Below are 19,953 nucleotides of genomic sequence, written 5' to 3' on the forward strand. Positions count from 1 at the left end.
GGGAAGGTTTCGTAACTCCCAATTTTGGGGGGTCTCACGGCGGGTCTGAGTCTCTTTAGAGGGCGGTGCTCAAACTCTTACCCGTCACGGGGTCAGCCTCCCCACTTGAGGCTGCCCTGTCTTAGGTGGCCGAGCCTTATCCGTCCACTCCGTTATTGACTTACCAGACCTTCTATCCGTGGAACGAACACCTTAGTGGGCAGGGACTGTGTACAGAAATGTTTGAGGCTTTACAGGGTGTCTTTACCAGAAGCCCTAGGGTGCAGCGGCTGAGGAATCTGTCTACTGGCTATTTCCTTTTAGATTTGTCAAACAGACACTGGCCAATGTCCCGTGTCTAGGCTGACTGACATTTCTTCACAGCCAGCACCAAAGAATGGTGAGCGCTCTGGCTAGGCTACGAGGGTCGCGCACCCACACCTGGCATTCTCTGAATGTGCGCTCCAGGTTGTGGCCACTCGTAATGCCTGTCACCGGGTAATATCACCATTCGTGGTATACCTCTGGCATATGAGATCAGCTTATTCCCGTCGTTGGGATCAATTGACAGCCGGTCTGGAGACAAAAGGATGGAGTTATCTAACTGACTGCCCTTAGCCTGTCTAGCATGGTACCAGTTATGACTCAAACCCACGGCCTGATCAAGCAAATTCCATCTTGGGGGAATAAGCGATCAAAGAACCAACAGTTTAAAACCGTCTCCCTTACCCTACCAGGTGCAATGGAAACACAAGTCCTCTGGGTGCAAGGGCTAAGGGGAACAGAAAGAGATGCAAACACCCATCCCTGTGCAATGGAGTCATCTCCTAGGGGTGCAAGGGCTGTTTGTCTCAAAACTCAGGTACCACAGCTATACAGACAAGAATCAGCCAGGTCGAGACTCCTCACTGACCCAGTGTATTGGGCAAATCTCTGGGGTGTAACGCTGATGGCCTAACATTTAGCACCACCACTCGCAAGGGGAGGACTGCTCATTTTTGAAGCAGTGAAAGCTACACTGCAGGGAAAGCCCCTAGTACTTTGGTCACAAACGCCTGGCCAATAATAGCCTTGCCAAAATTCTATTGAGCTATGAGTTCGCAAACCAATCAAAGGATGAATACTAAACCACAACTTAGGGTAAACTAAACAGGCTTACTCCCACTTACTTAAAAAAAAGGAAGGGGGGAAAAGGAAAAGAAAGGAAGAAAGCTGAAGAATTCTGGGAGGACAGTCCCTCAGTCAGGAACAGATCCACGTGTGTCGAGTTGATGTTCACCACAGCTGCTCTCAATTTTCTGAGTGTCTCACTGAAGTTTTCTGAGCAGTTTCCTGTAAGATACTGAAACAATTTTCTGGACAGATTAGTTACACGAGTAAAGTTTTTATACTGTACACTGGTGATGTAAAGTGTACCCAGTTTTTTCTCACATCTCAATTGGGCTAGTTGAAAGAGGATATCTAATCTCTCTCTCACTAAATCAAGGCGTTGATTAAGGATGATTAGCCCGCCTTTTAGTAGGGTACTGGCGGAGGTTTGAAGGTTAACAGTCTCTGCCACCGTGGCTGACAATTGGGGGTAGTGCCCACCTGAACAGAAGTTGACATAGCAATCTCAGTGGCAGTGGCGGTAACGACACTAATTAATATCGTTGTCACTATGGCTGTAGTTATCTCAAAATCTCTTTTTTGTCTAAATAATGACAAAGTGGAAGGAGTCTCCATGGGGATGGGAGCCCATCGCGTGACTCTGGCAACCATAGTGCGAGTGAATCTTTAGAATTCCAACACTGGGACATCCAGCAGGTTTTATTGGTACAATTCTTAAAGGTGGAATTTGATAAAATAAACAAAAATACTAGGAACCTGTATCCCTTGGATCAGTACAAGGGCTATCATCAGAGCCTGGAGGGTCTGTCTGGGTGTCACCTTCCAGTATCGCGAGTCGCCTCGTCAGCCGTTCTGGTAGCCAAAACGGATTGTCTTCTTCTTGTGGAAACACACAGACCGCTCCCCTGGCTCTTAATAAAACAATATCTGGGCCCTTCCATTGTCCGGTCAAAATATCTTTCCATTTCACCATCTCTTTCGGCCTCTCAGGCTCTAAACAGTGACGGTCAGCAGCTGAATGGCCCTGACTGTCCAGGTTAAGAATATTGAGGGTAAAGAGTGCTATAGAAATGGTGACTCGTGGCACTAAGGGTAGGGTCTCCTCGACTCCTCCCTTTTGTTTTATTAGATAAGACTTAAGAGTGTGATGAGCCCGTTCTATGATGCCTTGTCTTTGAGGGTTATAAGGGAGGCCTGTCAGATGGGTTACCTCCATTTGGCGACAAAACTGTCTAAACTTTTGAGAAGTGTACGATGGCCCATTGTCCGTCTTAAGAATTCTAGGCTTCCCCCAGGCACTCTATGCCTCAAGGCAGTGTTGAATAACATGTGTTGTCTTTTCTCCGGTCAACGGAGAAGCAAATATAATTCCAGAATAAGTGTCAATGGAAACATGTAAATATCGTAATTTGCCAAAGGTTGGGATGTGAGTAACATCCATTTGCCAAATCTGTAGTGGCCGAATTCCTCGTGGATTAATTCCTACATGAGGCACTGGTAAAAATTGACAGCAATTCTGACATTGAGTAACTATATCTCTAGCTTCTTTTCTAGTTATCTCAAACCGACGACGTAGCATCTCTGCTGTCACATGAAAGTTTTTATGAAAATCTTTGGCCAAATCTAATTTGGAAGATAAGGCGATAGCAACCAATTTTGTGGCTCGATCCGCTAGGTCATTCCCATGAGACATTGGGCCTGGTAGACCTGAGTGAGCCCTGATATGTGTAATAAAAACTGGGAATCTCTTATTAATTAAGGCGAATCGAATCTTTTGAAAAACTTTTACGAGTCTACTAGATGGTCTAATTAGCCCTGCCACTTCTAAGGCTTTAACTGCATTTACTACATAAAAGGAATCTGAAACAATATTTAAAGGGCCTGGAAAGGTTTCAAGAACCTCCAGGACTACCAAACATTCCACAACTTGAGGTGAGGTCTCATGATATTGTTTGGCAGTGACCTTATTATCAATTACATAAGCACCCACACCTGTCTTTGACCCATCTGTGTAAACTACCACTCCATCTGGGAGCGGCTTTTGAGATAAGACCTGTGGAAATACAATAGCTTGGGTTAAGGCAAACTGTAAAATGGGATGTTTAGGGTAGTGATTATCTATTTGGCCATTAAAGGAGGTGACCAACACGGCCCAAACATCAGAGGTAGCAGTTAATATTTGAACTTGATGTGTAGTATAAGGCACTATTAAAACTTTAGGCTCCCTTCCAAAATGAGTGACAGCTGCTTTTAATCCCCGTAAGGCAAGCTGAGCAACCGCATCTGGATACCATTCAATAATCTTTGCAGGAGAGGCATTAGGATGAATCTATAATAAGGGTCCATCTTGCCATAATATGGCAGTTGGTAAATGTCTGGTTTTAAAGACACACAGATTAAAAGTTTTGGTCTCATCAATGCGTTTTAGCTGAGCTTCCTGCAAGGCATCCTCCACCAATCGCAGGGCATGGTTTGTAGCCGGTGTTAACGCTCTTGGTGAGGAAATATGGGAATCTCCTTCTAGAATGTCAAACAAAGGTTTTAATTCAGCAGAGGGAATTTTCAAAAATGGTCTTAACCAATTTATATCACCTAATAACTTTTGAAAATCATTTAAGGTATGTAAATGATCTCTGCGAATTTCTAATTTTTGAGGAACTATTTTCTCAGGGTAAATAACTGTCCCTAAAAAGGAACCAATTTCTGAAATTTGAACCTTCTCTGTGGCAATATGCAGACCCCACTGTCTTAATGTAGCAATTAATAAAGGATATGAGTTCTGCAAAATGGTCAACTCTTTATGGCATATTAAAATATCGTCCATAAAATGAATCAAGAGTAGAGAAGGAAATTGTTTCTTAACAGGTTCAAGGGCCATTTGTACATACAGCTGACACATAGTAGGACTATTTGCCATGCCTTGAGGCAAAACTGTCCACTGATATCTTTTATCTGGCTCAAGGTGATTAACAGCAGGTAAGGTGAACGCAAATCTTTGCCTATCTTGCGGGTGTAGGGGAATGGAGAAAAAGCAATCCCTAATGTCTATAATTATTATCCTCCACTGCTTAGGTAAAGCAGAGAGCAGAGGCAGGCCTCGTTGCACTGAGCCAAACAGCTGCATCTGTTTATTAATGGCCCTTAGATCATGGAGAAGTCTCCATTTTCCTGATTTCTTTTTTATAACAAAGATAGGGGTATTCCAAGGAGAAGTAGAAGGTTCTAAATGACCAAGCTGTGCCTGTTCCTCAATCAGCCTTGTAGCAGCTTCCAATTTTTCAGAGGATAGGGGCCACTGAGGAACCCACACGGCTTCCTCTGTAAGCCAGGGTATGGGCAAGGAGCCCTCAGTGGCAACTAGGGAAAACCCAGACCTTGTCTCCCTGTATTACTCTCCTGTAAGATTGGGTTTAACCTTCCTTGTTCTTTTTTGCCAAGGCCTTTTCCTTCCTTATATCCCATTCTTTTCATAACATTAATAGCTTGTTGAGAGTACTCATTAGTTAGAGTCAGTCCCAGTTCTTGTAAAATGTCTCTTCCCCAGAGGTTAACGGGGAGAGGAAGCACATAAGGTATAAAGCTTCCTGTCTGACCCTCTGGCGTCTTCCAAGTCAAGGAGTGTGAACTGACGGTGGGGTTGGCCTCATATCCCAACCCTTGTAAGGAATGGGATGACTGTGTAACAGGCCACGTTTTTGGCCACCAGTTAGAGGAAATAATACTTTTATCAGCTCCTGTGTCTAAAATTCCTGTAAAGCTCTTCCCTTCTATTGTTAATTGTAAAGTGGGTCTGGTTTTGAGATCCACTACTAAATGAGCAAAGTCAGTTCCTGAAGAACCGAACCTATTGGCACCTCTTGGCGCCCCGGTGGATGGAAAACAATTATGTAAACTTGGAAGGATAACCAATTGAGCAATCCTGTCTCCAGGGGAGATAGAAAATATGCCTTGTGGGCAGGAACAGAGAACTTGAAGTTCTCCTGTATAATCTTGGTCAATGACACTAGGATGAACCACAAGCCCCTTCAGGGTAAGAGAGGAGTGGCCTATAATGAGGCCAACGCTTCCCTCAGGCAGGGGACCTTTAAAATCAACCGGGATAGGTTGCACACCCTCATGTGGCATTAATAAGAATTGGGAGATAGAGCGGAGGTCCAACCCTGCGGACCCTCTAGTGGCTCTGTAGTTAGAGATCTCCCCCGGTTGTAGGCTTGTGTCCCATATTTTTTCGGGCCCTGAGACGTTGGGCCCGGATATTCGTTTTTTGAAATATTTTCATCTCTTTCTATAGGGGAGGGATCATGTTGAATAATCCTTCCCTGAATGTCCTTAACCGAACGACATTCATTGGCCCAATGATATCTCTTCCTGCATTTAGTACATAACCCAGGGGTTTTCTTTTGTATAGGAGTACGACATTCTCGTTTCAAATGACCCTGTTTACCACAATTATAACATACTTTACGGCCGCCAGGACCTGAGCGGCTCTGGCCCTGTAGGATAGCTGCTGCCAGGCCCGCGTTAGTCAGTGGGCCTCCAAGACCTCGGCAGACCTTTATCCAATCTGTCAGCCCTTTGTTTCTCCTAGGGGCAATAGCTGCCTTACATTCTGGTGAGGCATTTTCATATACTAATTGCTCGATCAATGGCTTGACTTGCTCTGGGTCTCCGAAAATTTTGCCTGTTGCTTCTGTCATTCTAGCAACAAATTCTGAGAAGGACTCCTGGGGGGCTTGTAATATTTTTGTTAAATTTCCTCCAGCCTCACCCCTTTTTGAGAGTGCCTTCCATGCCTTAATTGCGGCGGCGGAAATCTGGCCATATGCTCCCCAATCATAGTTAGTCTGGTCAACAACATACTGTCCTTGCCCTGTTAATAATTCGAAAGTCCACTGTCTCTGGTTGCCCTCTGCATTAGCGTTGGCCTTTGCCTGTGCTTGAGAAGCGTCGTGCCACAAGGCCTTCCATTTCATATACTGTCCCATATTAGGGAGGGCAGCTTTTACTGTGTTCTGCCAATCATTCGGAGTCATTGCCATAGTGGCAAATCTCTCAAGCTGCATAATTGTAAAATTAGCATCAACTCCATATTTGTTAACCGATTCAGCAAATTCTTTGATAGAAGCATACTCTACAGGCGCGTGGACACGGCCTCCTCCCGCGTCCTCAAACACTGGAAAAGCTTGTAACATTTTTCTTTTGTCTTCCTCTGAAAGGAAGGAGCTTGAGCCACGTCCGTCCACATGAGGCGGAGGTGCGCCGGGAACATTAGGTTGGGAGGGCGCTACAGGCCGAGAGGCCGTCCGGCTTCTATCTCTCGTTTTCCCCTGCTTTAGATTTTGCGGCGGTAACTGTTTACCTACTTCTTCATCTGAGTCCTCTGAGGAAGTTATCCCCTCCGACTCAGAGGCATCACGCCCCAGCACTTCCTTTACCGGATAAAGAGATCTTTTCCTGAGGCTTCCTATCCTCCTGTCTCTCCCAAGAGCGTACTTTCTCTCATCTCCCACTTCCTTAGACTGTGTGTCTTTGGAAAGGCCTTTTTCCTTAAATATACTTTTTCTTCCTTTTTCTTTCTGAATTCCTAAGCGCTTCTGTCCTGTCTCTGTCTCTGACATGCTGATTTGTACTATTCTCCGAACCCTCACGAAAACCAGGAGCAGAAAAAGTGATGCTGCTAGCACCAAGGCGAAAGCCTCTAGCGTTCCTGCCAACTGGGGAGGGAAGTGAATCAAATCAAATCGAAACATATCTTTCAGAGAACGTTACCCCGTCCTACGGTTCTGGATTCTCTCCACGCGTGGATGGCGAGCGGGGGTCTTCTGAATACGGTGCCGGCGATGGTAAATTCTCCCGGGTTTTTCGGCACCAAATGTGCGGGGCGCGCGCGTAATGGTCTCGCCGGCAAAAAACATACACACACGCACACACACATACACACCAGAATCCTTCCGTAGAAACACGTTTATTTCCCTAAACCAAAATGGTGGTAGAAGACGAAGAAGGCGTGGGAAAGCACTGCCTATATACCCCAGAGCGGGGTATTCACCCCCTGATTGGCTGCTTACTCGTAGCGCGCCAAACGCCGTGGGATGGGCTTAGCTTTGGCGGGCTAACCATGGCACATGCGCAGTTTACTTGGTACTAGGAAGAATTACGGGCGACAGCGCCACCTAGCGATGGCGGACTTTGTCAGCTCTCGTGGCGGCTCCCAACAGCACTTCACAGAGCTTTTTCCCTTTCTGGTTCTTACATTCTTTCTATGTCCTCTTCCCTGCTATGCCATGAGACTTGCTGGTGGTATGGAGGGGGAGAAGTGGATGTAGATGTCTCCTTAAGGGCTGAGCACATAAGCACTTCTAAGCACATTGACCAATTCTGCCTCTCTGCATGGACTATGGCCCACTGTATAAAGAAGCACATCTTATGTAAGAAGAGAACAGAACAGGCCTAGGCAATAACTATAAATATTAAGAATGCATTCTAACTTCTCACTGCTTAGCAGAGTGATTGTAGCAAGTTTGACCCTACCCAACCTAGGTCCTGTGACATCCCACAATCTTGGGCTTTTGGTTTGGATTGCAATACCAGACATTATTTTCCTGCATCATAAAGGCCTCAGTTCCATTAAGAAGCATCTACTTTTCCTAAAAACATATCTTACCTAGCAGGTCAGCATTGTAGCATGCAGAACCCTGTGCAGGATAGGACTACTCATATGTTTTCTTCCCTGCAACTTGCAAAGCACCTATTAACCCTTTAAAAGTGAGCCCAGGAAAAGGTATTTCCATATTGGTTTGTGATTGATGTCTCTATGTGTTAAAGTCAATGTGTGAGCATCTTCAGCTATAGGGTCTTATGTAGTTTTCGTAAGCAAGGGCAGTAGCAATAGTCTGTGCTATAAAGGAGACCTCTGTTATCTCCCTGACTACTAAGTAATTGCTCTGGAGGTATCCTTTTCTTTGCACTTTGGTTTTCTATTAAAAACGTATACCTTCTGTAATGTAACCCTTTTCCAAAGTTAAATTTTTAATTTTTAATTACATTTTTTCTTAGAATATATTTTAATCAGGTTTCCTCCCCAGTGAGTACTCCTTGCTTGTTTCTCCCTAACTTCTACCCACTCAGAGTCATGTAATTTCTCTCTCCCCAAAACAACAACAGTAACAAAAAAGGGAATATAATATTAAGCAAGTAATGAAACAAACAAACAAACACAATAGTACAAACATTGCCCCCAAAACAAACAAGGAAACACAAAACCAAATCTACACACACACAATTTTAAGGATATATAGAGTCTGTTCTGTGTTAGTCAACTATAGGCTTCCTAACTACTGGGTTTCCATAAGTCTCTTTATGCATCCTTAGTTTTGGTTTATTCGTCCTTTATTCTCTCCTGTACCTTAATTACCAATACTCATGCACCTTTGTCCTGGAATCCTAGAATCACATTTCTGTCCTCAAATCACATATTTATCATTTTTTTCTGATTGTTGATTATTTTTTAGAAATTTAAAAATTTAAGTAATACCCATCATAATTCTTTGTTATTTAATAACCTTTCTGGGTAGTGATATGTTAAGTTGCTCTTTATATAATTTAAAAATAAATTTAATTTTTATTATTTTGGTGATATTTTGAGATAGGTATTTATTTCATCCAGGCTATCCTTGAAATCATGATCTTCCTGTCTCTATCCCTCAGCTGATGAGACTATGAGCAGGCAATTCTGGCTTGTCTTCTATCTCTTGAAAGATTCCAATTATATTTCTTTTACATTTACTAGTTGGTACTCCTACTGTCTGTACTTCTGTGTGTTTAATGTACTGTTTTTCTTGTCTTTTGTTCATGATGTCATTTTCTTTGTGACATTCATTGGATTTCTTCTTCAGCAGATACAGAAACTATCTGTGGCATGGTACCCACAGTGTTAACTTTCTCAGGAATCTTTCCTTCAGTGCCTGGGAACATGGAAGGTCTAGCTCACTTCTATTCTAAATGTGGCCCTGTCAGTGTGGACAGCTAGGTTGCAAATGTTCCATGAAATATCTTCCTCTCTTTCCTTAAAGGACATCTTAAGAAAGCTGTCACAGAAGTGGCCAGACAACAGCCAGACTTACAATATATATTAATACATATAATCACAGAGATTATTAATATAGTTACTAATTTTGGTTTATCTATGTGAAGTATCGTATGACACAAACTAGCCTTAGCCCAGTTCTATGTCCAAAGCGCTGGGATTTTTGGTGTTTTAGATTATGATTTTCCACAGAGTTAATGAATTTTCTTATAGCCTTAACATCATATGTAGTCAGAGATGGGCAGGTGGTAATATTTAGAGAAAGCTGCTAGAGGGAGAGAAGATGCCTGCATCCAGGTTAAGAGATTTTAGTGGACATTGACTATGCTACAGTACTGTTCCATGGTGATGATGGTATTGGTACTAGGGCCATACCTAAAGTTCGAGCCAGGAGGTCCTTGGTCAGAAGGTTTGTGTGACCACCACAAGCAATTTCTCTTTATAGAAGGCACAGAAGCTTGCCCACCTGTTACAGTGTCATCTCCTAATGAACCCAGTGAACAGCTGTGAGCCTAACTTGTGATTCTTCTGTACAGGTCTTGGTGAGAGTAAAATTAGGAGCTCGTGATGCAGCATATGTGCTTCATGCATATCTGTGAATAGTGAGTGTCTATTGGATCCCTTTCCTCTTTGTCCATGTCCTTGTCCATGTTCAGCATACATCCTTCATTGATTATCCCTATAAGGATAACTCATGGCTGGCCAATGTGTTCACTCATTCCTACCATGCCTCCCCTCTCCGATCTGTTATTTATGGGCATGTAGATTTCATTAATCTTCCTTTTCTGTTCCTGTTAAACTGAAATACTCTATTTCTCCCTGGTATTAATCTCAAGTGAAAGAACGGTAATCATTTGTTAAAGTCGTGTCCCTTTGCCATTTCAGCTCCAAGGAGGTTGGTGTATATCTTTCTCTGTCTGATATTCTTTGACATAGATTTTTTACTAGGCTAGTCTGGTCCACACTCACTGTATTTCTCAAACATGCTTTGAACTTTTGAACTTTATGAATTCATTATTTAGTATTTAAATGACCATTTCTCATAGATCCAGTGTTCTTCTTCCTGTGACATTTAGAAGAAAGACTGACTGCCAGGCTATGATAATCTTCTGAAGTTTCAGCTCTGCTGAAGCCTAAACCTGCATAGGAATCTCCTTACTGAGTGTTCATAAGTGCAACTTTAATGAATGCTTTAATTATTAGTTATTATTTTCTTAGGGCCTCATTCTACAGGCCAGGCTAACCTGGTTATTATTTTCCAATTCAGCCTGCCTTTCCTTTCCTAGTGCTTTATTATTTAGTCTACATTTTAAAGTATGTTTTCCCAAGAATGTACTTGTGGCACTTAATACAGTATCCTGCACTGCAGATATCTCAGTTGTGCTGATTGCAGGAAAGTCAGTGAATCACTATGTTTCAGTGAAGTCCCATTGGTGGGATTTGAACTCAGAACCACTGGAGGATCAGTCAGTGCTCTTAACCACTAATCTATCTCTCCAGTCCCCATGCATTTGCATTTTAGAGCACAAATCCAGCTAGAGAGAAACTGAGGGAGTTATTTCTCTCCTATTTTGTGAGATCTGAAGTCTGACCACATATTGTCAGGTTTGGTGAGCCATGTTACTAGCTCAAGAACTTTTATTTTTAATGAGTTTAGAAAAATTAATAATTGTCGTTAATGCACTTACTATTAAGTTCATGTTACCTATATTTTGGTTAATAAACTTTGTTTTAAAAACCTTGTCCTGAATTTATTTGATTATGGGCAATGTTGAGGAAGTTTAAGAAAATCAATCCTTTACTGTCCCAAGTTGCTTTGTTCGTGGTGTTTCATGACAGCAAGGGAAACCATCAAACTAAAACAAAGCAATTTTATTACTTTCCAAAGTTCTTTTCTGCACCTTGGACCTGGACTTCAGTAAGCAGACATGTGCTTTCTTGTACTATAAATGAGTGTGGCCTAGTACAAAGCATCATATACTATGCACATATTTGGAATTGGTTCTGTATTTCTCTGTATCTTTCACTGTAATTGTTCTCACTGTGATGTTTTAGCTAACTCAGCTCTTTTTCTATCCCAGAGGCTAGTCTCAGTAATGGTCTAGTATTGACAATGTATCAGAAACTAGAACCTTTAAACCAGAACAATGATTCAGTTTCCTAAGGGAGCAAATCATGAAGAAACAATTGCACAGTTTATCAGTTCTAAAGAAATCAAGAATAAATTTTTAGCCTTTGAGGAGGGAATAGAATTTCTTGATAAAGCTGATACTGGCAGAATAGATCATGCAAAACAGGGGTAAGGCATTTTCTGGTAATCCATTGTTAAAGTCACTGTAGGGGAAGCAAAGGGATTAGTTTTAAAGTTTGTCCAAGAATAATGGTTTGTTTTTGTATTGGACTTCCTTGAAAGACTTCTGTCTTTCTGTATTAGGCCTCCTTGAAAAACCTCGGTGGTCCATGTTACTCCTGGAGGCCACACTGCTCTCCCTGGTTTTATGCCAAAAGCCATATTGAAGCTCAAGGTTCATGTGGATATTCATGATCCTACAGCAGCCTGGACCAATGTTGTTGTCTTTGGCCTGAGCTGGCATTGTAGGTCATACAAATTTCAATGACCTGTACTGGTGCTGGAGAACATGTGAATGTTCTTGGTCTGCAATGCATCCAGAAATCATGTGTAAGATCCTGTTCTATTCTTCTGCTGATTGTAATGGCAAGGGAGCTACTTTTACCATGGTATTGGTGACTATATACCCACAGTTGAGAAAGAGGAATTCAGAAGTCTTCTTTAACAATCCCTACTGTCACCACCACACCCCAAAAGTCACAACCTAGACCGGATGTCACCAAAGAGAACTCTTAAAAATTATGATACAGATTCTTTATATTGTTCTCCATAGTTTGTGGCTTCTGGAAGAGGTGTAGGTTGGGAAGGGCTCATTTCTTTAAGAGTCTGGCCACAGGAAGTTTGACAATGCTACAGTGACTACTATAAGGGCAACACAAATTGGTCTTCTTTAGATATTTTGTTTGTTGTTTGTTTGTTTCAATTTTTTATCCTTTCCACCATCTTTTTCTTCATTTGGGGGTATAGTCACAAGAGTGATTGCATACCTGGAAGGAGTGCGTTTTGAGTGTGCTTCCAGTTTATTCTGTGAAATTACCAAAGAATGAAAACACACAAAAAAAGAACTAGGATGAAGTTGAGGGTATCTGTTTGTTAGTTGTTTCTATTTGGTTGGCTAGAGTTTGTTATTTTTTGCATGTAGAAGAAATCCTCTTAAGAATGCATTTATTTTTTGTAAAATATAAATTTAGAGTCAACAAATACTTGTTTGTCTAGTTTAAGCAACTCAAATGACCTTTCACAATCTATAAATGTCTTGATTCTCTCTCTATCATACTTTGATTTATTTGATGATAAATTGAAATCCTATAGACACAGTGATATTCACCAAGGCCAGCTGCATATGATAGCTTCATCATATGGCTGAGATCATTTTGTGCTATAGAGTAAAAATCTGCCTCATGAAGCCTAATAATAATAATGGTAATTTTATAATACTACAATGTATATAAATATTTTCTAAGATCAAGCAATTGCCTTTATATCATGACCCTAAAATTGTAAATCTCAAAAAATTTTCAAGGATCTAGTAATATGTTTGAATCCATAACTCATATTCATACTTGTTAGTTTTCTGTATCCTGCCACTGTTGATATTTCTTCATCTTCAGGATCATGCAGTGCATCCACTTGTCATGTACTTTAGTTCTGAAATGATTGGGCTGTTGTTTGTTTATTTGCCAGACAGTTACATTTTTAAAAACCAAGTCTTGAAGTTGGAGTCTCTATGTAAAAATGTACTCAGTGTGCATAATATGATAAGTAAATTTTGATAAATAAATATACCTTTTTAAACACCATTGTACAAATTAATTTTATGTTAACTGTCAGAATCTAAAGTCATCTGAGAGGAGGGGACCTATATTAAAAAATTGCCTTAATAAGCAAGGCTATCAGCAAGCCTATAGGGCACTTTCTTAATTATTGACTGATGTGGGAGAGCCCAGCCTATTGTGAGTATCACCCCTGGGATGGTGGTATTGAATACACTAAGAAAAAAAGATGATCAAGTTTTGGGGAGTAAGACAGTAAGATGCATTCCTTCCTGATGTCTGCATTAGATGGTGCTTCCAAACTGATGCTCAGATTGTATCATGTCCTGACTTCCTTGAATTATTGATGTTGATGTTGAAATTTAAGCAAAATAAATCCTGTCCACTACAAGTTGCTTTGAACATGGTGTTTTATCACAGAAATAGAAACCATCAAACCAAAAAAAAAATATGTTATGCTTTAAAGATTTTTATTGAACTTTGCCCCACATCTGACCCCAGGCAAGCAAACATCTGCTCTCTTGTACTATAAATGAATATGGCCTAGTGCAGAGTGTAATATACTGTGTACACATTTGTGTTTGTCTCCATGTTTCTCTGCATCATTAAATGTTATTGTTGTTACTATGTTTTAGTTAAATCAAGCATTTTTCTAAGATCAGTGTTTCATTCTCCTTATTACAAAGCAGTTTAGCATTGCAAAAATGTTCCAAAATATTTCTCCATTTACATAAGAAGATATATGTTTCCAACCTTTGACAATTATAAATTTCTGACATTTACAGAAGCTGTCATGTAAATTCATGAGAAAGTCACTGTGTGAACATAAATTTTATTCCCTTTTAATGATTATCTTTTATGAACTGCTCTCTCCTGGGTTCTTTGTTCCTTTTGTCTATATTCAACATTCATATATCATTTCTTGACTCTACTTATTAGAACGTCTTGTGGCTGTCTTATGTGCATATCCATTCCTATGTATTTTACCTGTTTGGTCTATGCAACAGACAACACTTAGTTTAATTTATATTTCTTTTTTCTTTTACACCCCTAAATATGTTAAGTATGAATTTTCTATTTTTCCTCTTCTTAAACTCAAAGTTCAAAGACAGTGACATGCTTTGCTAATGTCTCATTTCAATTTAGGTAGGGTGGCTTCCATTCCCTTTACTTTATTTATAGAGTCTTATTAACAGAGTCTTGCCTCAAACATTCTATGTATGAAAGCCTTGTACCTCAAATACTCCCACCTTCCTCTTCCAAATCCTGGAAGTAAAATTTTGTCCCACTAGACTTCAATTGATCTAATATTAAGCATCTCAATTTCCAGTGTGTTCTTTATTCAGATTTCTCTATTACAGGAAAAAAAGAACTGACTCACCAGTGCTTTTCTGACAGTCTGAGATTTGATCCAACCCCTGTTAATACCCCAATCTTACTAGAAATCTGATTTCTGTTGGTTTACACAATAGAGTACTAATTGTTAAATCACTACTTTTTGACTTCTGATTTTGCTGCATATCTCAGAGTGTTCCAGAATCCACAGTCCTTCTGTTTTGGCCTTCATGCTAATTTGCTCTGTATTCTAATTTATTTTGTGATTTTTTTCAGCATTTAACTTTTTTAAAAGGAGTATATTTATGTTCTGTATTTTATCATGCAGCAGATTATAATGTTTCTATGAAGGCCCATTAGCGAGGAAGTGAAGAAGAAAAAGGGAGAGAACAGTCTAAAATACTAGGTGCAATCCTTCATCTGTGCTTGTATTTCAAACATTCCTTTTCTTCTTAAAGTACAAGCCTATAAGACCATATTTTGTGTGTCATACATATCTGTTTTTACTTTTATCCTAGCCTGTTTATCCACACGATTAAAGAGGGAGAACAAGTTCAGCATAAATTAATTCCTAGGGAATACTGAACATCAGTTTTCACTGTTGACTGAAAATTACAAGTGTGACATTAGATCGAGATTTTGTTGTGACATAGGGGACATTTGTTTTTTTTTTTTGTTTTGTTTTGTTTTTTTTTTCTATTTTTTTTTTTAATTTCTTTTTTTTTTTGAACATGAAATGCTTTTTTATAGCATGTTTTACAAGGGGAGGGGGTAAGAGGGTCCAGGTGGTGGAAAAGTACAAAATCTTCTTGGCCTGTGCCTTGAAACATGTCATGGTCTATATGGTACACTGCCTTGAATTATGATCTACCTGCTGTTCTTCAGAAGATATGGTACACTGCTTGAGTTATGGTCTCCCTGCTATTCTTAAGAAGACATGGTACTCTGGTTTGAGTCTATCTGCAGTTGCAAGCAGGATCTTGCAGTTGCCAAGCTTCAGAGGACATTGTGCAGGTGGGGAAAGGTAGGGGGTAAGGGTAAGGGCGAGGGTCCTGGCTTCTGGCATCTCCCCCTTCTCTGTTTAGTTAGAGAAGGCGTCTTATGTTCAATCCCAACTATGTGAGTTTTGAATTTGGATGTCTAATTATGGGGGGTCTTAGGCAAGTTCACAACCCCAAAACACTGATGTGAGACGAGTCACATCGATGGTCGAAGGCTTTAGGCTGTCGACGATGGGCAAGCTTACAGAAAAGAACGGATTTTAGTGATGGACTTATGGTTAATAATTATACATTCTCTCTACATTTAGAGTAGAATTTTTTAAATTATGGCTTATTACAATGAATGTTCAAAATTCACCTGTTGTCCATTGTTGGTTTTGTTCTTCAGTGCCTTGAACACAAGGAAATACAATGTAAAGGATGGAGGATGTTTTTTCTTATCTAAAACAAAACTAGACAACATTGACTGTTTGAAATTATACAGCTGTATTTGTGGGAAAAGACTAGATAAATTCCCTGATTGATTCTCCAATGAGTGTGAAAGGTAAAACATGAAATCTTCTGATTCACATTTTTCCTGTAATAATTCAAAACCCCTTACAAACAAGTATTTTTGTACTAGGACTTAGTCTGCTGTGCAGAGAGATAATCTCGAAGATTTGGGGAATGCTCTCTGGAATCTGACTTGACAGTGGAGAGGACATCTTACATCCTGGTGGAGACAAGACAGATCTTCTGTGGTGCATGGACAGGATTTGCCAAAAAGCCTGGAGGAATCTGTTCTGTTTTCTTAAATTCCTATAGAACTAAATAAAAGAAATCCCAAATAAACAGCCTGAGTATTTCATTACTAGTATAATAAATCCTATTAACTGAAAGAACAATTAAGAGCTAGAAGATAGTCCTTTACCCAACTAACTTCACAGCTTGCTGAGTCCTCTGGAGTAAGCTGATATGCCTTGGCTATTCCGCTATACTATGGGGACAGCCCTTCTCCACCTACTTGTCTTCACACTTTCATCAGATCTGTGGCTGCTGAACAAACCTGTAGATCCAGAACCATACAGAAGCCTGCCATATCAGGAAAATCTTTTCCGGATAGAACAGAAGCAATAAAGAAAGTTAGAAATAGAGCCAATAAAGAAAACATAAACGTAGGGAATCCTGGTGATGGAAAACCTAGTGAAGAGACTAGGAACACATCCGAGCATCGTCAACAGAGTACAGGACATGGACAAGATACTCAAAGGTGTAGAAAATATAATAGAAGAAATCAGTCAAAGTAAAAGTTAACTCCAAAAATTTATGACCCCAAAAAATCCAGAAAATCTGGAATGCCATGGGATGAACTAACCTAAAAATAATAGGAATAGAAAGTTAAGAGTATAGCTCCAAAGTTCAGAAAGTTTTTTTCAATAAAATGATAGAAAGAAATTTCCACCCTAAAGAAAGAGATAACTATAAACATACAAGTGTCTATAGAACGCCAATTATACTGGACCAGAAATATAAACCTGACACATAATGACTAAAACACGAAGTGTACAGAACAAAGAAAGAATATTAAAGAAAGCAAGGGAAAAAGTACAGGTAACAGTCAAAGGCAGATCTATGAGATTTATAATGTATTTCTCAATAAAGACTCTAAAAGATAGAAGTGCATAGAGAGAAATGATGCAACTCTTAAATCTCTCAATCATCTGAGATGGAGAAAACAAGATATTTCAAACAAATCAAAATTCAAAGAGCATCTATCCACAAATCCAGCTCTATAGAAGATGCTAGCAGGAAAACATCAACACAACGATAGCTACAACTAAAAAAAAAAAAAAAAAAAAAAAAAAACAAAAACAAAAAAAAAAAAACAGGAAATAATTAACTCCATACCAACAAATTAAGGGAAGGATTCTCATCCAATCACATACACAACAAACACACAAGACAAACACACACACACACTTACAACCCTCCCAACTAGCACCAGCACTACCACAACAATTAACATAAAAATAAAATGAAATAATGATTACTAGTCATTCATATGACTCAATGTCAATGGATTCAATTCCCTAATAAAAGACATGGGCTAACAGAATGGATAAAAAACATGATCCATCATTATGCTGCATACAAGACACATACCTCATAAACAAAGATAGACATTATCTCAGAGTAGATAGCTAGATAAAAACCTTCCAAGCAAATGGACCCAAGAAGCAAGCTTCAGTGGCCATTGTAATATCTTATAAAGTAGGTTTTCAGCCAAGATTAATCAAAAGAGACAGGTAACTACACTTCATATTTATTAAAAGAAAATTCTACCAAGATGATATCTCAATTCTGAACACCTATACGCAAACACAAGGGCACCCACATTTAAAAAAAACAAAAGCTAAATCCCACATCAAAGTACAAACATTAATAGTGGAAGACTTCAAAACCTGAATGTCACTAACAGACAGGTAATCCAGATAAAAATTAATCAGAGAAATAAATTAAAGTAACAGTGATTATGGATGAAATGGATATATCAGACATCTATAGAATATTTCATCCAAACACAAAACAAAACACCTACTTCTCAGAACGTTATGGATCCTTCCCTAAAACTGACCATATAGTCAGTCACAAAGCAAGACACAACAGATACAAGAAAATTGAAGTTGCAATTTGTGCCTTATCAGACAACCTTGAATTAAAGCTGAACTTCTACAGTAGAAACACCAGAAAGCATACACACTTGTGGAAATTGAACACCTCTCTTCTCAATGATCTCTGGATCAGAAAAGGAAAGAAGAATTTGTGCACTTCCTAAAACTCAATGAAAGTGAAGTCACAGCATACCCAAATATATAGGAAATAATGAAAACAGTGCTAGAGAAAAGTTCATAGCACTAAGTGCCTCCACAAAGAACTTGAAAGTTTTCTTACCAGCAAGTTAAAAGTACAATGGAAAGCTCTAGGGAAAAAAGCAAGCACACCAAAGGAGTAGCAGGCAAGAAATAATCAAAACCAGACCTCATATCAATCAGTTACAAACAAAGAAAATAATACAAAGAATCAACAAAATCAAAGCTACTTCTTTGAGAAAATTAACAAAATAGACAAATACGTAGCCAATCTAACCAAAAGACAGAGAGACAGAATCCAAATAAACAAACAAAAAACACGGTGAAAAGGGAGACATAATAAGAGACACTGAAGAAATTAAAAGAATCATTAGTTCTTACTTCAAAAATATGTACCCCCCAAAATCAGAAAATCTGAAAGAAGTAGACAACTTTTTAGATGGATATCTTTTACCAGAGTTAAATGAAGATCAGGTAAATGATTTAAACAGCACTCTAAGCCCTAAATAAATAAAAGCAGTCATTAAAGTTCTTCCAAGTAATAAATTCTAGAGCCAGATGGTTTTACTTCTTCATGGTAATGAGGTAAGAGGATAACAACCTATCACTCACCCAGTGAGAGTATCTTCCTGGGCATTCCTTCCTACAAAAGCTATTTAATCCCCATATCACAACAAATAAAGTATATGCATTCACATCCACCATCAAATAACCCAGTACAAACAAGCAAGGACCATCTCTTCATTAAGGATAGCCTCTGGAAAGACTTAATCTTAATTCACATCGTAATTCACATCTTAATGAGCAGAGACAAAATATCCTGAAGAAGAAAATCTTCTCCAGCCCTACTCTTCTTTTGGTGTTCACTCAAAATCAGACCAGTTCTGTCCCTCTAAGGATCTACATCCTTCTTCCTGACTGGGACTTGGACACCCTGAAGGGAAGCGGGGACCAGGAACCACAACATTTGTCCCAGACAAATTGGTTTCTCTTTCTTGTCTAGCAAAAGAAAACACAGACTGAATTATAATTAAAGACCTGTTCTGCTTCCACTGAGCTGAGGGCTGGCAGTGCTCCAGGTATCCCAGCATTGAGGCCTAACTCAGAAGGACACCTGCTTGCTACTTAGAAACATAAGAATGAAGTCATATAGTCATATAGTGTGTGTGTGTGTGTGTGTGTGTGTGTGTGTATACTTTCCATTTCTATGTGTTGTAATGTATAATCTCTAAGGTGTATATTCGTTTCTGCCATGGTAGATAACATTATCAATTTTCTGTATTAATATTATCTCTCTGTCTTCAAAATCTCATGCATATACAGAATGAAATATGATTGTATCCATCGCCTCCTTGCCTCCTCAAGATTGCCCTGCTTGTGCCCTAACATGTTCTCCACTAAACAATATTTTCTTAATGATGTTCAGAGGTGCATGGTTGTAGTGCACCTATTGGAGCAATGAAAACCGTTGACCATACCCTTAAAAACAGAATCAACCTCTTTATTGCAGCACCTGATACCAAACAATAGTGATTCATTAAGGGCAGAGGATTTTGTCTGTCCTGATCTTGTGTAGGTTGCATATCACTGCTATGATTTTGTAAGTGAGATATCTATGTCATGTCTACATGTCAGGATATCACAGAACTTTCCCACATCAGCTGGATCTCATATCCTTTCTCTGAGCCTT

At 39.6% G+C, this 19,953-nt stretch overlaps 1 protein-coding gene across 4 annotated transcripts in view; it reads left to right on the forward strand.

Annotated features, from left to right (window-relative positions):
• LOC114632456 (killer cell lectin-like receptor 4) overlaps nt 1-16,247 on the forward strand; it is a 44,748-nt gene extending 28,501 nt beyond the window's left edge. For all 4 annotated transcript variants that reach the window (XM_028780971.1, XM_028780968.1, XM_028780969.1 and 1 more), the window contains exons 7-8: nt 15,803-15,958; nt 16,037-16,247. In XM_028780971.1, the coding sequence (XP_028636804.1) occupies nt 15,803-15,938 (136 nt within the window). In that variant the 3' untranslated portion in view covers nt 15,939-15,958; nt 16,037-16,247. The remainder of the gene's footprint in view (nt 1-15,802; nt 15,959-16,036) is intronic.
• Nucleotides 16,248-19,953: the final 3,706 nt, after the last annotated feature.

Source organism: Grammomys surdaster, unplaced genomic scaffold (genome assembly GCF_004785775.1).
Source record: "Grammomys surdaster isolate TR1022 unplaced genomic scaffold, NIH_TR_1.0 373, whole genome shotgun sequence".
Classification (NCBI taxonomy): domain Eukaryota; kingdom Metazoa; phylum Chordata; class Mammalia; order Rodentia; family Muridae; genus Grammomys; species Grammomys surdaster.